The 21,618-nt window shown below is 48.5% G+C and overlaps 1 protein-coding gene across 2 annotated transcripts in view; it reads left to right on the forward strand.

The window, feature by feature from the left end:
- The window catches only part of Cds1 (CDP-diacylglycerol synthase 1), a 67,598-nt gene that overhangs the window by 1,860 nt on the left and 44,120 nt on the right, over positions 1 to 21,618 (forward strand). For both annotated transcript variants that reach the window (XM_006975405.3, XM_076546782.1), the window contains exon 2: positions 16,066 to 16,193. In XM_006975405.3, coding sequence (XP_006975467.1) covers positions 16,066 to 16,193 — 128 coding nt within the window. The remainder of the gene's footprint in view (positions 1 to 16,065; positions 16,194 to 21,618) is intronic.

The raw sequence follows: 21,618 nt of genomic DNA on the forward strand, positions 1-21,618 counted from the left end.
AGCTGTGTTGCTAGCTGTCGTTGATAGAGATTTTGGTGGATGTGGCTTTCCGAGATGAAATGTGTCCATCCGTAACTCGTTCTGTCATGAGTTCTTAGACGAGGGTGAGCTTGTTCAAACTGTGCGGAAATGTCGCTGTACTTCCAGATCCCCGTCTCAAGGAGCCCTTGACTCGCTAGGCTCTAAGGCCTTGAGCTGTATCCTCTGTCTGTCCTTTCTTATCGGGGTGTGTATTTGAACACACCTATATTTCCAGGTCAAGGGCTATTTTTAAATCAGTTGCCTGTTGGAGGCTGGTTAATATTTGGTCCATCGAAACTCTTTAAGTGCTGTTCTGTTCAAGAGCCAGTAAAGAAGAAGGAAAAAAAAAACCTTTTGAAATTAATGCAAGAAGTGGAGGAGGTGCTTTCTATCCTGCTGTTAAAATGCACTCCTGTGCTTTGCCATTTTGTAGCCTTTATAATGGTATTGTTAAGTTGACATTTCCATTGTTCAGGACCCCGAGACTTCTGCCCAGAGAAAGCTCTGTGTCCCAGAGAATTAACGTGTGAAAAAAGTGCTCCTTTACCTCGAGGAGAATGTACCAGGACTTGAAATGGCCAAGCAGTACCCGACAGAACAAGGACCCCCTCGCCCAGCCCTACCCTGGAGCCTTGTGTGGGTTAGATTCAGTAGACAGCTGTGAAGGCCTTGTAAGCATTGGGGGCCTGAATGAACTCTACTTGGAGAATGTAGGAGAAGCTTTAAAGAGGGTTGAAGTAGGAAGTCAAGATGCCTGGGAATTCAGTCATGTGGACTAGGGTTAGGGCAGGGGTTAGGACTGGGGTTAGGGCAGGGTGTTCTAGGCAAAAGGCATACAGAACTGCTTCTTGACTCAGCGTTCTAGGGACAGAACCCAGAAGTTAGTTTGGAAATCCCAGGGCATAAACTCGGCCTGTTTGGAAGGTGGGGTTGAGCGCTGGCCAGCCTTGCAGCCTGTGATGTTCCTCTTTACTCATGGACTCTGGGAAGCTGCTGCGCTGGGCTTCGTTGTTGCTTTGGTTACTGGTTTCCTTTGAAGTAGCTCTTCCTGTGTAGTCCAGGCTGAGCTGGAACCCACCATCCTCTTGTCTTTGCCTCTCTGGTGCTGGGGTTGTGTGTGTGTGTGTGTGTGTGTGTGTACCACCACACCTCTCTTGCCACCGGAAACTTCTGCAGAGACATGCATCGCTCAAGAGCAGTGGTCTAGAAAGTGCTGGAAGGGGGGGACCCCGAAAAGGAGGGCGTTGCAGAGCTGTCTAGGGGAACTGATGGGCCAGTTGTCAGTCTCGGGGAGATGGTGGCCTACAGTGGAGAGAAAGCACGTTCTGTCAAAAGGTGGTGGTGGGACCATGATATCAGTCACGGTAAGACTGAGGAAAGAGCGCCCATGTTAGAAAAGAGTTAGGGATGTAAAGAGTAGCAAAGGTGAAGATCCTGAAGGCTAAAAGAGGAGGGACTGGGGGGCTGGAGAGATGGCTCAGAGGTTAAGAGCACTGGCTGCTCTTCCAAAGGTCCTGAGTTCAATTCCCAGTAACCACATGGTGGCTCACAACCATCTGTAATGAGATCTGGCGCCCTCTTCTGGCCTGGCCTATAGGGATACGTGCAGACAGAACACTGTACACATAAAACAAAACAAAACAAAAACAAAAAACAAGAGGAGGGACTGCTTGGAAGGTGTCCTCAGTAGCACTCTAGAATACAGGCCGAGACACACCCAGGATTTAGCCAAAGATCTTAGTGGAAACCAAGCTCTATGCTAGGGAAGCGAGCTAGGGAAGCGAGAGGAGCACACTTGGTAGCTCTTGTTGGGAGGTGACAGTGTAGGGCTGTAAGATAGGAGGACCAGCCCTCCAGACTCAGAAGAAGAAGGGATGTGCAGAAGAAGGGGTGGAGAGACTGTAAGAGCCGGAGGGGATGGATGGCTCACCGCAGGACTCATGCACGTGTGAAGTCACTGGAGACCGAGGCCGCATGCACAGAACCGGCACAGGTCCAGGCCAAATGGAGTCCCAGCACGGAGAGCCGGGAAGTGGACACAGGCTCCAACCCCTAACCAGGAAACTATCAGCATCGGATACCTACTTGCCAAGAGAAGATCAGCTCTCTCCAGTAGAGTGTCACTGGGTGTATCAACCGTATCCCCGGGCAGGCCCCAGGTCCAGGAGTTGTTGGCCAACACGGAATGAATGAACTCAGTGGTAGTTTTGTGGACTTCTTGTTTCACTTTGGTTTTTTGTTTTGAGAGAGAGAGGGAAAGAACATAAAGTTGGGTGGTTAGGGAGGTGGGGAAGAACTGGGAGGGGTGGAGGGAGGGGAAATGTGATTAAACTATATTGTATGAAAAATTTTTTTTCGTTACCAAAGGATAAGGGAAGATGTTGTTTTCGGTGGAGGGAGGTGTGTTCTTAGAAAGAGGTCAGAGAGAGGTGAGGTGCTGACATGGATGAGGAGGCCTAAGCACTGGGCAGGAGTGAGTGGAGAGCACAGGGCAGTGTACATATATACCAGGGAAGCAAAGACGGACGGACAGACGCTTCTTCATTGAGGGAAAAAAGCAGACATAGAGTCCAGAACCATTTTGAAAAGCAGAAGAGCAAAGATCCAGCTGTTTGCCTTGGGCCCTCCACTTTCTCTGTCCAGTGAGCACTCATGAATCTAAGAAACAAACGAGCTTAGCCGAACACACTGGTGGTTTCCTTTTTAAGACTGGGGACATTAAATGACCAGGAAGCGGTTAACAGATGTGTGCAGATTGTTAGCACCAAATCTGCATGGTTGTTAAGTAAGTCTCAGCATTTGATGTTTGTGAAGGGGGGATCAGTTCCGAGGCTGTCCTGGGCTTTTTCACTTGCTCCTTACAGTGTGTGCAGAGTAACAGCTGAGGGGAAAAGCAGTTGGTGTCTCACAGCGGGAGAGCAGGTGTGACAGAACTGGGATGCCTCTCGATGTGAAGACTCGCTTATGATGGGTCACTGCAATACAGATGTGTGGAGACAGCCAGGAGGGTATTGAGGAAGATCAGCATCTTTCAACCGAATGTTCTGCCCATCAGCACTTCCTGTTGACAGCTGATGTGTCATTGAAATGCTCCCTCTAGGTCCTCCGAGGATCAGGGCCTTCCTGAGCAAGTGTGTTCAGGAATAAGCTAGGCCACTACAGTCAGTTCTAAAGTTGTGGATGTGTAGACAGAAAGCTGTGGGGAGGTAAGGATTGGTCCTTGGCCATTTAAAAGTCTTTTTTTTTTTTATATTTAGGATTTCTAAAGAGCAGCCTGGTGTTACTGCATGAAGTTTTACGTGTTGGGTCTTGACTTTTAGCAATTCATCTTAGCATTTTGAGAAATTTCCCACAAAATATTATCAGCTGTCTATAACAAATTATCTATTCCACTAGAGTAGACTTTCTGATGCAAACAACCAATATTTGTGCATGTCATAACTGTACCAGGGAAAGGTGGGACATTTTGTTTACTTAGTTAATTTTATCTTAGCTCTTTACAGGTCTTTCATTTTTGTCTACCTGCTATACTGTGAATTCATAGAGGCTGGTCTCCAGCGGCTCGGACTTCTTCCCCTTGGTTCTTGCCAAGTGTGCTTCTCTAGGTGAAGCCGGCTGGCATGTGGGCCAGACCGAGTGCCTCTTTGCTTCCTTCCTTTCCATGACCGTCTCTCCTCACTAACTGACGATGCTCTTGGCTGTTGGAGTGCTAACTATGGTCCACAACCATTGGTTCTCTCGACAAGAATCTTGCTTTACCGTAACAGTGCAAGTAGCACCGCCCCTTCCTGTCCCATCGTGGTGACATTTATGGGGCATCCTTGTGAAGTGTTCCTGGGTCCTCATTAGCACCGTGTCACCCTGTGTTTCTGGAGGACACATGTCCCACACTTCTCTTTCCCTTTGTGTTGGTCACTTTGGCAGTTTACTGGAAGATGATCGTCCTGGCCAGAAGGAGGTGGGGCAGTTTAGAGTGGTCCTAGGAAATGATCTTGTAAACACTGATAGACAACAACAGAGATCATTACTCTGTGTTTATGTATTGACATATCTGCACTCTTATCAGACAGACATTTACACAGTCATAGACGGACGACTCAGCTAAATACATGGGTTGGCTATGTCTGTTTTCCCTCAACTATTCTGTATTTGAGAATTCTGCTTAAAAATATTTTAATTCGGGGGCTGGAGAGATGGCTTAGAGGTTAAGAGCACCGACTGCTCTTCCAGAGGTCCTGAGTTCAATTCCCAGCACCCACATGGTGGCTCACAACCATCTGTAATGAGATCTGGCGCCCTCTTCTGTATACATAATAAATAAATAAATCTTAAAAAAAATATTTTAATTCAGTGCGATGAAACAGGCCATTCAGGATCTTTACCAGCTTTCTGAGACTTAATTTGGTTTTGTGCCGTGGGAAAATGATGGTTACGTGCCTCTCTAAGCAAGGCTCAGGTGAGATGCCACCTTCTTGGCTGACACAGACGTGACCAAAGGTTGCTGGTTGTCTGTGGAAAGTCCCAGGTAGGCAAATCGCTGGGAGTCCTTCACGAGACGGGCGATTTTAAATGGCACGTCCCTTAGTGGAGAGGCATGGGGTGGTGACAGGGCAGCCCTGCGTCTCTCAGACCAGCCAGCGCATGGACTTGTGCTGCAGCACTGGTGTGCTCTGCTCTCCTACGGTCAGATCTCACCGTGCTGTGTCCTGAACTCCCAGAGGACCAGTTCATTTGGGTCATTCCTGAAGGGTGCTGGCATTAGTTGTCTTGATCTATATAAAATATATATATATATTACCCACAGGGGATTCAGATTTATTCTTCTAGTAATTGTTATGTCTGCTTAAGAGTTTGTCAGAACTACCAAGATTTTAAATTTTGTTTTAAATACAACATTGAAATGTACTGAATGGAAGAGTTCAGTCTTCTGTGGGGATCTTATTTATCTTAAATGTTTTGTGAACCTGAAGGCTGCTTCCTGGCTGTGGTGGCTGTCCTTTTGTGTGTTAGGACTCCTGGTTGGCTGACTCACGCTCGGTGTGGGGTGCTGAAGCTCATCTCACTCCATCATCACCTGGCCCACAGGGCACCGAACCCGTTGGCATTAAGATTAGGGCTCACTGCCATGCCATTTTCCTGGTCCAAGTAGGTCGTTTCAAATACATGGAGGTGAATATTTATTAAGCTCATCTTGGAATTAGCATTTCATCTCAATATGTAGAAATCCAGATGAGGAAATAAGATATTTTCTTTGACCTACTTACTGGCAGGTAGAGCCTTTTAGCAGCTGTATGGGATGATGTGCTTATGGAGTTCAGTGAGTGTGGATCCAGCACATGTGGGGTCCAGTGCATGTGGATCCAGCTCAGGTAGATCCAGTGAATGTGGATCAAGTGCATGTGGGGTCCAATGGATGTGGAGTCCAGTGCATGTGAGTCCAGCGCATGTGGAGTCCAGTGCATGTGAGTCCAGTGCATGTGGAGTCCAGTGCATGTGAGTCCAGCACTTGTGGGATCCAGTGCATGTGAGTCCAGCGCATGTGGAGTCCAGTGCATGTGAGTCCAGCGCATGTGGGGTCCAGTGCATGTGAGTCCAGCGCATGTGAGTCCAGTGCATGTGGAGTCCAGTGCATGTGAGTCCAGCACATGTGGGGTCCAGCGCATGTGGAGTCCAGTGCATGTGAGTCCAGCGCATGTGGAGTCCAGTGCATGTGGGGTCCAGCGCATGTGGGGTCCAGTGCATGTGAGTCCAGCGCATGTGGAGTCCAGTGCATGTGAGTCCAGCGCATGTGGAGTCCAGCGCATGTGGATCCAGTGCATGTGGATCCAGCGCATGTGGCACTCGCTGGAATTCTGCACACACTACTGTTTGCACTACATTTAATAAATGCAGGATTGATGCCTGGCACCTTCCAGCCTTTACATGGGTGACTTTTCTTATTCTTTCTCCTGATGGATTCACCACATATGTTTGCATCCTGAAACAGTGTGTTGTTTAGTTTTAAACCTTCCTCCAGATCTACACATAATTTTCATCATCAATATCTAGCCCTTAGTTTTAAGTAATTATAAATAGTCTGCTAAGTTTGTTTTGCCCTGTGATGTGGGCTTGCAAATATTTATTGGTGAATGGCTTGAAACTGAGTTACAGATACGCTGGACACTCACTGTGAGCAGAACCACACATCTATCTCTTCTTTCTCCTTTGCTTTCTTTCTGACACTGACTTGGGTAGCCCAGGCTGGCCTTGAACTTGCTGTGTGGCAAGGATGACCCTGAACTCTGATCCTCTTGCCTCTGCCTCCCGAGTACTGGGATGAACGGGCTATCTAAGCCTTAAATCTCTTATAGACATTTTCCTGCATAGCCACGATACTGTTACAAGTTTAAAAATTAGCACATCTCATGTCACTGGTTACAGTGGCATACACTCATACCTCCGACTAGTTGTTGGGAGATTGAAATGAGAGGATCACTAAGCCCAGGAGTACAGGATAAGTCTGGGCAACACAGACCCATTAAACAAAAAAAAATCCATATTCTAGTTTCCTAATTGTCCCCAGTGCTTCTTTCAGAGCTCCCCCTCCCCCACAGGATCCTAGTGGGAGAGTACCGGGAGCAGGTATAGTTATTCTTTGTTGATTTACTGGGTTTTTGTTTGTTTGTTTGTTTGTTGACAGTGTAGTGATGAGAAAATGGTGATGTCTCTGGAGAAGCATTAATAAAAACTCAGGTAAAGCACACATTTGCTATCGTAATGGATATTAGCATTTGAATGAAGCCCATCAGCTGTCTGAGTTTCTCTACGTTGTCCCCTCAAGGGATCTTAGTTCTAATTTGGGACTTGAGACTTACATAAATGACACCATTAGACATAGTGTAATTTTAAGAATGACGTGTCTCCAGGGAAAGGTTACAGCGAGCCGGAACTGCAGGGACGTCTTAGAACAGGGCCTGAGATTGGGTGGGATGTGAATACGGCCCATGGCATTAGTGGTGTGGCTGCCCAGGAGGCTGGAGCTCCTCACGTCTGTCACAGAGACGGCCATCACCAGCCCCTCAGCATGTCCAGTCCTCAAGTGCAAGCAAAGCCCTGGTGGGTGGAACTCTGGCAGGTGGAGAGGCCGGAGAACTGAGTCAGGTAAACTGGACAGAGAGGCGGTTGCTGGAGGGGTTCTCTCTCTGGCAGATAGGACTACGGGCGCTTTTTGGTGTCTCGTTTCTGATAACTTCTGTGTCTGCCGCCACAAACTGTGCCTTGAAACAACAGCGGCTCACTGTCTCGCGGTTTTGTAATCCTCTCCCTGAAATGAGCCTCACGGACTGAACTCAGGGTGTCTGTCCGCGGGGCTGCTTCTGAAGGGAAGTCCTGTTTCCTGGCCCCTTCTCCTCCTCAGTCTTCCTGCATACAGTGGCTTGTGCCTCCTTCCTCCATTTTCAAAACCCGTTGTACTAGCTTCTGCTCTCATATCTCCTTTTTCTTCTCTCTCCTTGGGATTGTATGTCACCCACCTGGATAGTCCAGGGTAACCTCTCCATCTCAAGGTTGGTTCCTTGGCAAATTTCATCACTGTGTTTCTCCCTTGCGCTGTAACATAATGTGTTCACAGGCTTTAGGACGCAGATGGCTGAGAGATTAATCTGTGTGTAACTCTAAACCATGCTTAGCTCTGTGGGCTCAGGGGCCTCTCTTTGGGACTCCATGTTGAATGGACCATATCCTTCACTACCTGGTCCTGCCCTCGTTCCGATCTTCTCAGTGGTCACTGTTGGGGAGAACCTTAGCCCTGTCTGGACCGTTCCTTTCAGACTCTCCAGTGATGCTCACTAAGTTGAACACATTTCGAATGCCGTGTTGTTAGTTCAAGTTGCTGTAACAGAATGCCACAGGCCGGCCAGCTTCAATAACAGGATTTGTTTCTCACAGTTCTGGAGGCTGGAGGTCAACGTGGGCGCTGTGGCTGCTGTGGTCCTGGGTGAGGATGCTGTCTCAGATTTTCACGAGGCACTGGCTGTCTACGTGGTAGAGAGAGGGCACTAGTTCCAGTCATGAACTGGTTCCAGTCTCCACCCTGTTACCTCAGTATTATAACATTGGAGGTTAGCAGCAGGGTATGACCTGGAGGAGGGAGGGGGAGACAAGCAATCCAGAGCAGCTACAGTCTGAGGAGTTCTGACGTATTTTTTCCTGTGTAGCCATCGCCACAGTTAAAATAGTGAGCATTGTCTTCTGTCCTGTTTGTGGTTCTCGCACTGTCCCCGGTGCCCAGTGCTTTCTAACACTCTAAGTTAGGTTTATACATAGTTCCTGGGGTTTTACACAAATGGAGTGCTAGACATATACACATACACATACACATACACACATACACACATACACATACACACATATACATATACATACACAACATACATATACATACATATACATATACATATACATACATATTTCAACTGGCCCTCTATTTTTTAATTTTTTAGAGAGGAACTAATGTCACTCAGGCTGGCCTCCAGTTGGCTTTGTGACCTTGAACCCCTGGTCCCCCTGCCTCCACCTCCCCACAGCCAAGATTATAGGCATGTCACCACACCTGGGTATCAGGCCTTTTGATTTAGTGTGATTATTTTAAAGCCCCACCCATACATCCCATGTAGCGCTAGTTCACAGGGAGAGTGAACACTTCACTGCATGGAAAACACAGTCTGCCCGTTTCACCTGGGCCTTTGGGGTTGTCTCTTGTGTGGCACTACTACAAATACAGCTGCTATGAGTCTGTGTATACAGACGGCCACGTACAGTAGGCTATATCCTTGCATCTGTCTTGAGGAAGGGCCTAGGAATAAAATGGCAGGGTCATCTGGAGAACATACATTTCATTTTCCAAGAAACTGGCAAGTTGTTTTTGGAAGCAGTTACCCTGTTTTACATTTTCACCAGCAGCATGCAGGGGCAGAGCTTTACAGTTTCCAACACCTAGTGTGGTGTATGTGTTATGCGTGTGTGTGTGTGTGTGTATACTTCTGTGTGTGTGTGTACTTGTGTGTGTATGAGTGTGTGTATATTTGTTTGCATACGTGTGTGTGCTCGTGCATGTGTGTATACTTGTGTGTGTGCATGCGTGTGTGAGTGTGTATATACTTGTGTGCATGCATGTGTATGTATACTTGTGTGTGTGCAGGTATGTGTATGAGTGTGTGTATATACTTGTGTGCATGCATGTGTGTGTATACTTGTGTGTGTGCAGGTGTGTGTGAGTGTGTATATACTTGTGTGCATGCATGTGTATGTATACTTGTGTGTGTATATACTTGTGTGCATGCATGTGTGTGTACACTTGGGTGTGTGCATGTGTGTGAGTATGTATATACTTGTGTGCATGCATGTGTATGTATACTTGTGTGTGTGCGTGTGTATGAGTGTGTGTATATACTTGTGTGCATGCATGTGTGTGTATACTTGTGTGTGTGCATGTGTGTGTATATACTTGTGTGCATGCATGTATATGTATACTTGTGTGTGTGCATGTGTGTGTGAGTGCATATATACTTGTGTGCATGCATGTATATGTATACTTGTGTGTGTGCATGTGTGTGTATATACTTGTGTGCATGCATGTGTGTGTGCATGTGTGTGTATGAGTGTGTGTATATACTTGTGTGCATGCATGTGTGTGTGCATGTGTGTGTGTGTGAGTGTGTGTATATACTTGTGTGCATGCATGTGCGTGTGTGCGTGTGTGCGTGTGTGTGTGTTTGGGTCTCTGTGTCGCCCAGACTGGCCTTAGCCTCTCAGTGCTCCCACCTCCGCCCGCTGGGACTCGGTTGGTGCGCCTCATTCCTGTCACTGCGGGCTGTGACTGTCATCTCCTAGTGAGTGATGGTGCTGAGCGTCTCCCCTTGCGCTTCTCTGCCATCTGTGTGTTACTGTTGGCAGAGAGTGTCTGCTGAAATATTTGTTCCTGGTTTGTGCTTGTTGACTGTTCTTACTGAACTCTGAGAGTCTTTTATGTGTCCTAGCTGTCAGGCCATCGCCAGCTGTGTGATTGACAGGTGCCCTCTCCTATTCTAGCTGTCAGGCCATCGCCAGCTGTGTGATTGACAGGTCTTTGTCTTGTCTTCTGATTCTCTTAGCAACATCTTTCAAAAATCATTTAGTAAATTTTGTTTTCTTTTTTCTTTTATGGATCATGCTTTTGTTACCATATTTAAGAAAAGTCTTTGGGACCTAATCCAGGATTAGAGATTTTATGGAATTTAGGAATTCCTTGACCCGTCATTACTTAGGTTCTGTCTGTGTTGTGAAATCTGGTGAGGTCTGTTTTGTGGTTATTGCAGCCCAACCTCCTGCATTGTCTTTACAGTGCTGCTGAAACCGTTGAGTATGTGTGTGCAAGGTGACTCCTGTGCCCGTGGTGATTCTCTTTTGTTCCAGTGCCACGTGCTCTCGATGACAGTGGCTTCCTAAGAACTTCGCCAACCAGCACCGGACGACCTTTAGCTCTGTTCTTTCAAAGTTGCCTTGGCTCTTCTTCTTCTTTTTGTTTTTGTTTTTCGAGACAGGGTTTCTCTGTGTAGTTTTGGTGCCTGACATGGATTTCTCTCTGTAGCCCAGGCTGGCCTCGAACTCACAGAGACCCACCTGGCTCTGCCTCCCGAGTGCTGGGATTAAAGGCGTGCGCCACCACTGCCCGGCATGGCTCTTCTATTTTAGGTATGCCTGTTAGGCTGCCTCCAGGCTCAGTGTTAGTGCACAGATTGATTTGGGAGCATACTGAGAGCTGGGTAAATGGCTGCTTTGATTAACATCTCAGCCTAGATTTTCTTACTTATGAAATGGAGATGATTATTTCCTTTGGTGATCGTACATATAAATGAATCAACATCTCGGAAGCATCTTGCTCCGTGCTCTAGAATTAGTTTCACTGTAGGAGCCAGACTTGCAGGTGATCAGGGAAATTCACTCAGCTCTCAGACGTCACGAGCAGACAGTTTCGATGTGGGCTTTGTAGCTGGATGAGAGTGGTGCCCCCTGCTCAGAAGTCCTCCTTCCCCCGACATAGGTCCCGAGCCGGCGATTTACCGAAGATTACCTGTAGCGAGAGCAGGTGAGAATTTATTTTAGTGTGAAATGGCAGCAGAGCCAGCAGACTCGGTTCCTTCAGCCTGCCCTTGCTCAGCGCCAGCTCCTTGGCATCGGGAGCTGTGGTAGCCTGTGGTCAGTGAACATCTTCTCTCCACAAAGGGTGTACTAGTAACAAACACAGGCCAGCAGACAGGTCACTGTAGTAAAGAGAGTTCTGGAAGCACAGTTCAAGAGTAGCTAACCTAGAGCTGGGAGTCAGAGAAGATGAGAGTCTAATGATGTGGTCTTGATGGTGAGGTCGGACCATGGCCCTGCAGGAGCCGGGCCTGAGGAATGGTCAGGGAGCTTAGAAACAACAGGCAGGAGAGGGTGTGACTTTACACTTTCGTACAGAGAATGAGCATCCACATGCAGGAGAGAGGGAGGACACTGTAAAAAGTGGGGCCCAAGAAGGAGGCCGCCTGGAGGATAAGGGTCGCTTTGTAGAAACAGCCAAAGCCACACTAAATGATCTGGCTTCATCCTGGTGGTTTTGGTGGGGAGCAGTAGGATTGGACACGTGGCTTTGTAAATTGTCCTGGCTGCGGTGTGCGCAGCAGGTTCAAGGGGGCGAGAGGAGGCTGAGGCACAGGGAAGAAGGGGATGCCCAGGAAGGCTGACGGTGATGGAGGGAAGCCGAAAGATAGGCTTGGTGCTGAATATGTATGTGGACAAAAGAAAATGCACCCCCCCCACCCCCAACCCCCCAACCCCTCACCCCCCGCAAACTGATGCCGGGTTTTGTTTTTTCAGACAGGGTTTCTCTGTAGCCTTGGCTGTCCTGGATCTCACTCTGTAGACCAGGCTAGCCTTGAACTCACAGAGATCCGCCTGCTTCTGCCTCCTGAGTGCTGGGATTAAAGGCGTGCACCACCACTGCCTAGCTGCTCAGATTTTTTTATGTAGTTTACTTTTATTATTTGTGTGTGCATGTACATGTGTGTGCACATGCCCTATCATGTGTGTTGCGAACAGGACTCTGTTCCCTCCTTTCACTGTTGGTTCTGGGGCTGAACTCAGGTCATCAGGCTTGCTTGGCAGGCACTTATCGTCACCGTCAAGCCATCTTGCCGTCCAGATGCTGAGTTCCCGACCGGACCCATCAGTTCACTGGTTTGCCTGTGGCTTCTCCGCCAAGCAGCAAACAGGGAAGGAGGCAGCAGGCTTGGCAGAGGAGGCAGGTCAGTCGCTTCTGTTGCATACCTGATGATTGTCATGGAGACATACGTGGACCTGCAGACTGGGTACAGGTCCCCGGTGTACAGAGAGATGAGAGGAAAGCTGTGTAGGCTCTGGAATTAGGGGCCCAAGATGGAAAGACATTTGAGAACCATCTCTGAACTACGGGCTTGGTAAAAAGCAGCTGTCACGTTGCTTTTCAAAACGGTTTGAATCTCCGCAGCACGCTTTAGTGCTGGGTGGCTGCTTGGTCGTCTGAGGTGATCCTTTGTCCATTCACCTGGTGTCCTTTCAAGTTCACTGTCTTTGTAGCGGAGGATCCATGCCAGGATTCAGTTCTGATGCTTGAATACTGTTGGTCTAATATGCTGGGTTTGGGAATTACTTTTTATTCCTTATTTAGGATGAAATTAAATCTTACATTTTAAATTGTGTTTCTCTAAAGGAAGAAAGATAAAACCTAGAACTTTAGAAATGTAACTGAGAGCATGGCAGCATGGAGGGAGGGGCAGGGCAGTGTTCCAGAGCATGGCAGCATGGAGGGAGGGAGGGCAATGTTCTAGAGCATGGCAGCATGGAGGGAGGGCAGGACAGTGTTCCAGAGCATGGCAGCATGGAGGGAGGGGTAGGGAAATGTTCCAGAGCATGGCAGCATGGAGGGAGGGAGGGCAATGTTCTAGAGCATGGCAGCATGGAGGGAGGGCAGGACAGTGTTCTAGAGCATGGCAGCATGGAGGGGACAGGGCAGTGTTCCAGAGCATGGCAGCATGGAGGGAGGGAGGGCAATGTTCTAGAGCATAGCAGCATGGAGGCAGGGCAGTGTTCCAGAGCATGGCAGCATGGAGGGAGGACAGTGTTCCAGAGCATGGCAGCATGGAGGAAGGACAGTGTTCCAGAGCATGGCAGCATGGAGGGGGACAGAGCAGTGTTCTAGAGCATGGCAGCATGGAGGGAGGGCAGTGTTCTAGAGCATGGCAGCATTGAGGGGGGCAGGGAAATGTTCCAGAGCATGGTGGCATGGGGGCGGGCAGGACAGTGTTCTAGAGCATGGCGGCATGGGGGAGGGCAGGACAGTGTTCTAGAGCATGGCGGCATGGAGGGAGGGCAAGACAGTGTTCCAGAGCATGGCAGCATGGAGGTGGGACAGAGCAGTACTTCAGTTTCATTTCTGTTGCTGTAAAGAAATTTTCTGACAACAAGCGATGTTGCTAAGAGAAAGTTTATTTTAGTTTGGAATCCTCCAGTCCGTCACTGCAGGGAAGTCACAGAGGTCGGAGTCCTGGACTGCTAGCTACACCACATCCACAGTCAAGAGCAGAGAGAAATAAGTGCACCCCTGCTGCCTGCCTGCTGGCTGGCTCGCTTTCTTTACTCGTAGACCGTTCAGGGCTGTCTTAGTTACTGTTCTATTGCCGTGATGAAAAACCATGACCAAAGCAACTTTTTAAAGGAAACACTTAATTGGGGTTGGCTTCCGGTTTCAGAGGGTTAGTTCATGAACATAATGGTGGGGAGCATGGTGGCAGGCTGACATGGCGCTGGAGCAGTAGCTGAAAACTTTACATCCTGATCATCAGTCAGCAGGCAGAGGAGAGAGGCTGAGCCTGGCATGGGCTTGTGCAACCTCAAAGCCCACCTCCAGTGACACACCTCCTCCAACAAGGCCACACCTTCTAACCCTTCCCAAACAGTTCCACCAACGGGGGACCAAGGATGTATACGTATGAGCCTATGGGGGGCATTCTCATTCAGACCACCACAAGGACCTACCCAGGGAATGGATATTGCCTGCAGTGGTCTGGGGTCTCCATGCCAACCAGCAGTCGAGATAGGCCCCCACTGACATACCACAGGCCAGTCTGATCTAGATAATGCCTCGTTTGCATTGTCTTCCGGGTTACTCCAGGTTGGCTCAAGTGACAGTTAAAACCAGCCAGCACAGGAGGTGAAGTCTGAGCACAATTCTGTCACTGTCAACTGTACTTGGATGCGGTTTGCAAAAATGTCACTGATTTGAAGAAAATGACCTGAATTCCAACCCAGTGGTTTTATTTGCAGGTAGAAACTGAAGCCTTCATCCCCTTGGGCTCAGGGGTTGGCCTGTGTTACACTGATCATTTGGGTCGAGGTAGGAGGGCTCCTGGAAGCTCCTGACCCCTGCTCTTGTGCTCTTCTTGCGCCTTTGTGGTTCCTTGGGGAGTCACTTCCTTTGTCCCCGTCCGCATTTCTCCCCCAACCTCTCCGGGTCACTGGGGTCAGAAAAGTGTCAGGAAAAACCAGTGCTTTGCCCCACAGCCCGCCGCCGGCCGCCGAGTCGGGTGACCTGGCCCCCTGGCCACTTGTGGCCGGAGGCTCTTGAGTCGATGTCAGTCTGCTTGTGACCAGTCCGCACTTCTCTGTTGAAGCTGATTGGGGATCACATCTGTCTCACTTGTCATTTTTGGATAGTGACACATGTAATTTTATAACAAAGCTGTGTGTGGTAGACTGAAGTTTGATTCTCACTGTATGAAGTCTGAACATTCTGCTAATAATAATTAATAAATGCTAACGTTTCCTATGGAAAGCCGCCCGAGGGACTGGAAGACTTGATTTAACCCTCATAGCCTGCTGCTTGTTGGACTCTGCTGTATCCTCGGCGTCCTGCTCGCTGCTTCCTCTTTGGATGTAGTTGCAGTTAAAATGGCGATAAAATTTGCTGAAGCTTTGGAGCTGGCCAAGGCTGAGTTTGGGTTGTTTCCAAGCCCTCTGCCCCGTGCCCGTCCTTGTCCGTTGGGAATGTGCCTTTCCCCTGACCTCAGCTCCCTCTCCTTCTCACATCTGGAAATCAAGAAGGTTGTTGGTTGCAGGAGCATGCAGGGCTAGGAGGAAGGGGTGTAGAGGAGGGAAGGATATGTCAAAATGGAACAGCAGATGCCGTGTCTGTTCTTACAAATGCCTTGGCTGCCCTATCCTGAAAGTTCTAGGGTGGCCTTTGTCACAGAGCCCCAGAGCCCCCAGGGCCTACCGCACAAACACAGCGCTTGTGTATGTGCCCTCTTCCATATCAAATGACTTACGTCTGATAACTAAAATAACACTTTTGATCACGTTCATCTGCTGGAAAAATACAGCGTCCATCTGACCTGCTTTACTGGGAGCTAATAAAAATGATGGATGTTAAAATCCATATTGCTACACCCAAGCAAGAGAGCCTTCTTCCTGTCGACGCTGGGATCTTAGTTAAATACAAGCAGACTGAAGTGCTGATTAGAATCTACAGAAGCAGCCCTGTTCTCCCAGTTGAGAAGCAAACAGTAAATATTTGGTCCTGTCAGTAAGCATCTGACTTAAGAAGAAGTCATCTGAGCTGTTCTTATGTCTTTTGTTTAAGGTAATCCTTTATTTTGGAATTTTACCAAAGATAATAAAGCTTCCTTAGCAAGAAACCATGGCAGTGCTTGGGCACTCAGTGTAGGCTGATAGTAGTGCTTTGTCTTAGATTAGGTAACTAAGCTCCGGCACACCAAACAACGAGAGAATGCAGCGACAGGCACGTGCTGTTTAGAAGCACACTTTGCCCCAGGAGCGCTAACACACACCTAAACCCCAACATTGGTAAGCCAAGGCAGGAAAGTCAGAGTTTGAGGACCACAGGGGCGACACAGTGAACTCCAGGCCAGCCCTGGGGCCCTCTCCGAGGCCCCATCTCAAAATAAACATATATACGAATACTTTGTAAACAGTTCTTCTTTTTAATTTTAGGAGACAGATATTGATGACAGGTATGGAGATCTCGACGCCAGGGGAGATTCTGATGTTCCCGAGATCCCACCGGCCTCAGACAGGACCCCTGAGATCCTCAAGAAAGCCCTGTCCGGACTCTCTTCAAGGTATGATGGGTGAGGACAAGTCCCTCTTGATGCCCAGCACAGGCACGTGCTTCCAGGTTACCCTGGCGCGTCCACACATCGTGTTTGACTTTTTGTGGGTTTGGGGCCCCGGGAGAAGAAGGCCAATCTGCAGGCAATCTTTATTTCACTCTTCGATCGTGTGCAGTGGGAGAACCAAGTCCGACAGGCTGGCTGGTGGAGGTTGCGGAGACAGCCCAGGCTCCTAGACTTTGTGGTGTCGAGTCCCTCATAATGAAAATCACATATTGTGTGTTCTTCAAATGCCAGGAAAAAAGAAGTAATTGTTCTCGTTTTCTTTGATGGCTGTTGTTGTTGTGTGTGTGTGTGTGGGGGGGATGTATATATGTGTGTGCATATGGTGCATGTATATGTTCTTGTGAGAGAGAGTGTGTGTGTGTGTATGTGTGTGTGTGTGTGTGCATGTGTGCGTGTGTGCGTGTGCGCACGCGTGTGCATGCATGCACAGGCCAGAGATCAGCATCAGGTGTCTAAATTGATCTGTTCTCCAGTTATTTTTTGAGATAGGATCTCTCACAGAGCCTGGGGCTCATTGATGGCTCCCTCCCTCCTCCCCCCTCCACCCCCCCCCCCCCCGCCCCGCCCCGTGCCGCCCCCACTCTGCAGAGTGCCACTGGGCTTGGCTTTAACGTGGGTGCTGGGATCCAAATGAGACCCTTGTGCTCGCTCAGCAGGGGCTTGTTGCCTGAGCCATCTCCCAGCCTCCAGAATTTCTTTCTTTAACCGAGTCTAAAATTACTGCCTAAAACTCAACAACACTTTACCATTTTGTAGTTGTGCTATTTTAAAGTGTTTATGACCATGGGATTTCAGCGAATTCTATCTTCCCCTGCACTCTGTGCCTCGGTAGTTTAGATGGTAACATTTATGAAGGTGAAGGAAATGTTAGGTTTCCTCCAGGTTACCGTGGGAAGTGTTGCAGACTGACAGCGCTTCACCAACACCTTTTCACTACACCACAGCCGAGGGGCATAGACACAAACATGCTCTCAAGGTTTGCATGCTGTTATTTTGTATGATAGCCTCTGATTTCTTTCTGCTTGATGCTGTTCTTTGGTACTCAACAAGAAATGATGGGCGTTTCTCCCTGACAGGTCACAGCCCACCATTCTAACAGCCCTGGTCTAGTCATGGAGTCAAGGCGGTCCGACTTTGCTTGTTTGCATTAGGAGATACCCATTCTGAGGCTATAAAGGGAGACTCATATTCAACTCAGTCTCTCCTAACTTACCCTCACAACATGGATCAGTCCTGTGAGCTGTGCGCGTGCGTGCGTGCGTGCGTGCGTGCGTGCGTGAGTGAGTGTGTGTGCTCACCATCAGGTAGGCGGTTACATAGCGATCACCCACTGGGTGTCTGCTTTGACACTGTCTGCCTGGAGACAGCAGAGGTGCCAATGGGCTGAGGCACAGTGGGCTCCCACTGCAGACACGATCACAGATCGCGGCCTTCGGAACTCTAGACACGTAGTAACCAGACACGGATGAGTTCCCGTCAACCCTCTCGTTGGGATCAGTTCAGAGCAGCCCACAGGCCCTGAGGAGGTGCTCGCACTGCTGGCTTATTGTAAGGTGTCTTACTGGACTTCTGACAGAGTAGTTGAACAGGTACAGAGGGTGAGGTCTGCGTGTCCCGCTGTTAGAGTCTGTCCCTGTGAGTTGTCGTCACCTCCCTCCTGGGATGCGGAAAGTGCTCCTCCCTCATGGGATGTGGACAGTGCTCCTCCCTCATGGGATGTGGACAGTGCTCCTCCCTCCTGGGATGTGGACAGTGCTCCTCCCTCATGGGATGTGGACAGTGCTCCTCCCTCCTGGGATGTGGACAGTGCTCCTCCCTCATGGGATGTGGACAATGCTCCTTCCTCCTGGGATGTGGACAGTGCTCCTCCCTCATGGGATGTGGACAGTGCTCCTCCCTCATGGGATGTGGACAGTGCTCCTCCCTCCTGGGATGCAGATAGTGCTCCTTCCTCATGGGATGCGGACAGTGCTCCTTCCTCCTGGGACGTGGACAATGCTCCTCCCTCCTGAGATGTGGACAGTACTCCTCCCTCCTGGGATTTGGACAGTGCTCCTCCCTCCTGGGATGTGGACAGTGCTCCTCCCTCCTGGGATGTGGACAGTGCTCCTCCCTCCTGGGATGCGGACAGTGCTCCTTCCTCCTGGGATGTGGACAGTGCTCCTCCCTCCTGGGATGTGGACAGTGCTCCTCCCTCCCGGGATACGCCAGGGCTTTCCTCAAATGGGGGTCTACTGTTCCCTTCCAGGCAAGATGGAGTATTTCCTTACAGCCAGCTCTAAGACAGGAAGCTGTAGGAAAATTAGAGTATGCTTTTAGTTTCTGTGACCTACCTAAGAGAAGAAAAGTCTGGTTGCTGTGGCCTGCCTTTGAGAGACAAAAAGGACCAGTGAAAGGAGCAGGTGAAAGCAGTGGGAAACTTTGCCCTTTGACGTGCATCGGAGGCCTCCCCAGGCGGTATTCATCTAGTCTTTGAGAAAATTAAGACTTTGGGAGGTAAGCCTGGAGCTGTGGTTGAAAACGGAAAAATCTGTCACAGTACCATAACCATAGTAGGATCAATTATTTCAAAGCAATGTTTTCCTGTTTGGTTTAGTTTAATCTGATGGAACAAAGATATGCTATCTTATTGAGAGCATGATTGTGATTTTAATAGTCCTTGTTCCCAATCGTTTCTGTGACCTAGTTCACAGATATATCTTTGCTTTAAAAATCTCATCAGATCTGTGTCACACCGTGTGTGTGTGTGTGTGTGTGTGTGTGTGTGTGTATGCACGCGCGCGCGCGCATACGTGTACATATATATGTGATTCATATAAATGCATATGTGTGTGTGCGTCAATTCAAATGGTTTGTAATAATGATGCTGAATTCCCATGTGTCTTTCTCAGTAATGACTTTTTAATCTACAACAACATAAATAATAGCAGCGATTTATTGAGCATGCACTGTGTGCTAAGCACTACCTCCAGCACATACTAATACATTCTCACAGCGGCCCTGCAACATGGTTATGCTTGTAACTGTTTTGTAAGTGAGGAACCTGAGGAGTAGAGAAATAATATGAGCCCAGGCATAGTGATAGCATGGTGAACCCATGCCTTGTTCTCACCTGTGCTGTGTCATGAGGGGATGGTTCTCAAAATCAGAAAGATATGACACCGTTTATGAGAGACTTTGTTCTGAGAACCGGAACAGTAGGTGGTCTACGGGTTTAATCTCAGGGGATTGCTCTGTAAAAAGTACATGGATGCTCCTGTACAACGTACACTTTGAAGTCTTCTTCTAGTGTAATAAACCAAAATGAGAGCATGTTGTAGAGACTGGAGTTTGTAGATCTGGAGGGTTAAAAACCCCCGCTGTGTGGAAGTTTCTGAGTTGTGGGAGGAAGCCATGACTTCCCAACACATCTATTTGTTGGAGTGCTGTGTATTCTCAGACCCTCGCCTCTGTGCATTGTGTGTGTGTGTGTGTGTGTGTGTGTGTGTGTGTGTGTGTGCTGCAGAAACGGGATCATACTCTGTACCTTGCTATTCTCATTTCATGCAGTGATAGTTAGAAGCAATGTCTCCTATCCTTAAATATCTTCTACCCATTGGGGGGCAATTAATTCGTTTCTGAATTTTCACAATGAAAAACATCTGTATAGTAAACTTTTTTTTTTGTAGCTAGCTTTTTCCTAGAAACATATGATTTTTTGTTAAAGTGAATCCATAATTTTCTTAAAGAGTGGAACTGCTTGGCCTCGGTTCAGGCTCATTTCTGACCCCTTGCTCTGTGATGCCTCAAAAGATATATGCTTTTGAAACTGGGAGAGGCCTGAAAAGTTTCCTTCACTGCACTTGGCTCAGCCATTTCGACATCCAGGTGTGCCCCAGGGGTGTGTCCATTAGCCAGGTAGGTGAGTGTGCTCTGAGGGGTGTGTCCATTAGCCAGGTGGGTGAGTGTGCTCTGAGGGGTGTGATCCTTAGCCAGGTGGGTGAATGTGCTCTGAGGGGTGTGTCCATTAGCCAGGTGGGTGAGTGTGCTCTGAGGGGTGTGATCATCAGCCAGGAGGTGAGTGTGCTCTGAAGGGTCTGCTCATCAGCCAGATAGTTTTAGCTCTCAGTGAATCCCTTTTGGGAACATGTGGCAGTGTTCAGTGTCAGCACAGTAGCTGACAGCTGGTGGTGAGAACAGACCTGGACAGTACAGTAGGGAGGCTCTCATAACAGAGTGATCCGGTCCAGGGTGTTGCTAATGCAACAGAAACCCTGGAAAGATCCAGGGAAGCCTACTGGCACTCTTGAACTTTGTATTGCTATCTCCTTTCTCTGAGAACCCACACACTTCCTGTCCACCTCTGCTCCAGGCTGGTAGATGGACTTTCTCCAAACTCCTGCTCTTCATCAGATGACAGATCCTGCCTGCTCTGCAGGCCCGCCTCTAGGTCCGTATCCTTGCGTGGCCACGCAAGTTCTTGATGACTCATGATGCTTGTGCCTCTAGGAAAATAATTAAAACATGTCATTAACTTTTGAAACAAAACCGACTTGCTGGTTATATTAACAGCCTGACTGTGATTTGATCAGCATGTAACCACTTAAAAGGATCGCTTCTTTTTCCCTGGCTGTATTAGGGATTGAATCAGGACATCAGGTGTGCCAAGTATGGTGTTCTGCCACTGATGTGGATGATTACTAAGAAAGCCAATATAGAGCATCCACTCCATTTTGGCAGCAGCCACTCCATTTTGGCAGCAGTGATTTCCTGCCCTCCATATCGTGCTATGTTTTTTAACTGAGTATTTCAACTCTGAAAGGCAGTTTTTGTTTGCAGGAGGATGTGGTTTAAAGTGTTTCCCACAGTTCACATGTGGAAACTCAACCCCTAGTACACCAGGGCTGAGAGGTGTGGCCAAATAAGAGCCCCCGTGAGTAGATGAGTGCCATTGACATGGGGTGGGGGTAGTTATCGTAAAAGAAATCTTATTCTCAAAGGACTTTTCTTGGTGGCTTGCCCTTGGTCGCTACTGTAGGCTGAAGCGGCAGCATCCCCAGATGCCACACCCTGATCCTGGACTCCCAGTCTCTAGGACCGGAAGAAGTCAATCTCTGTTCCTCGTGAATTACCCAACTTCAGGTGTTCTGTTACAGCAGCAGAAAGAGGACCAAAGACACAGTGCCACATACAGTACGGATTGATAGGGGATTACCTTCTAACTTTGTAGTTTGGGAAAATCTGGAGATTAAGTGAATTTTTTATCTTATTGGGAGAAGAATTAGTATGCAATGAAACATGGTTCTGGGTGAGACTGGGTTCTCCCACTGTTTCTCGGAAGGAGAGAGGAGGAGGAGGAGAAAAACTGAGTTTTACAGAGGAAGGATTT

The sequence above is a fragment of the Peromyscus maniculatus genome, chromosome 10 (genome assembly GCF_049852395.1).
Source record: "Peromyscus maniculatus bairdii isolate BWxNUB_F1_BW_parent chromosome 10, HU_Pman_BW_mat_3.1, whole genome shotgun sequence".
Classification (NCBI taxonomy): domain Eukaryota; kingdom Metazoa; phylum Chordata; class Mammalia; order Rodentia; family Cricetidae; genus Peromyscus; species Peromyscus maniculatus.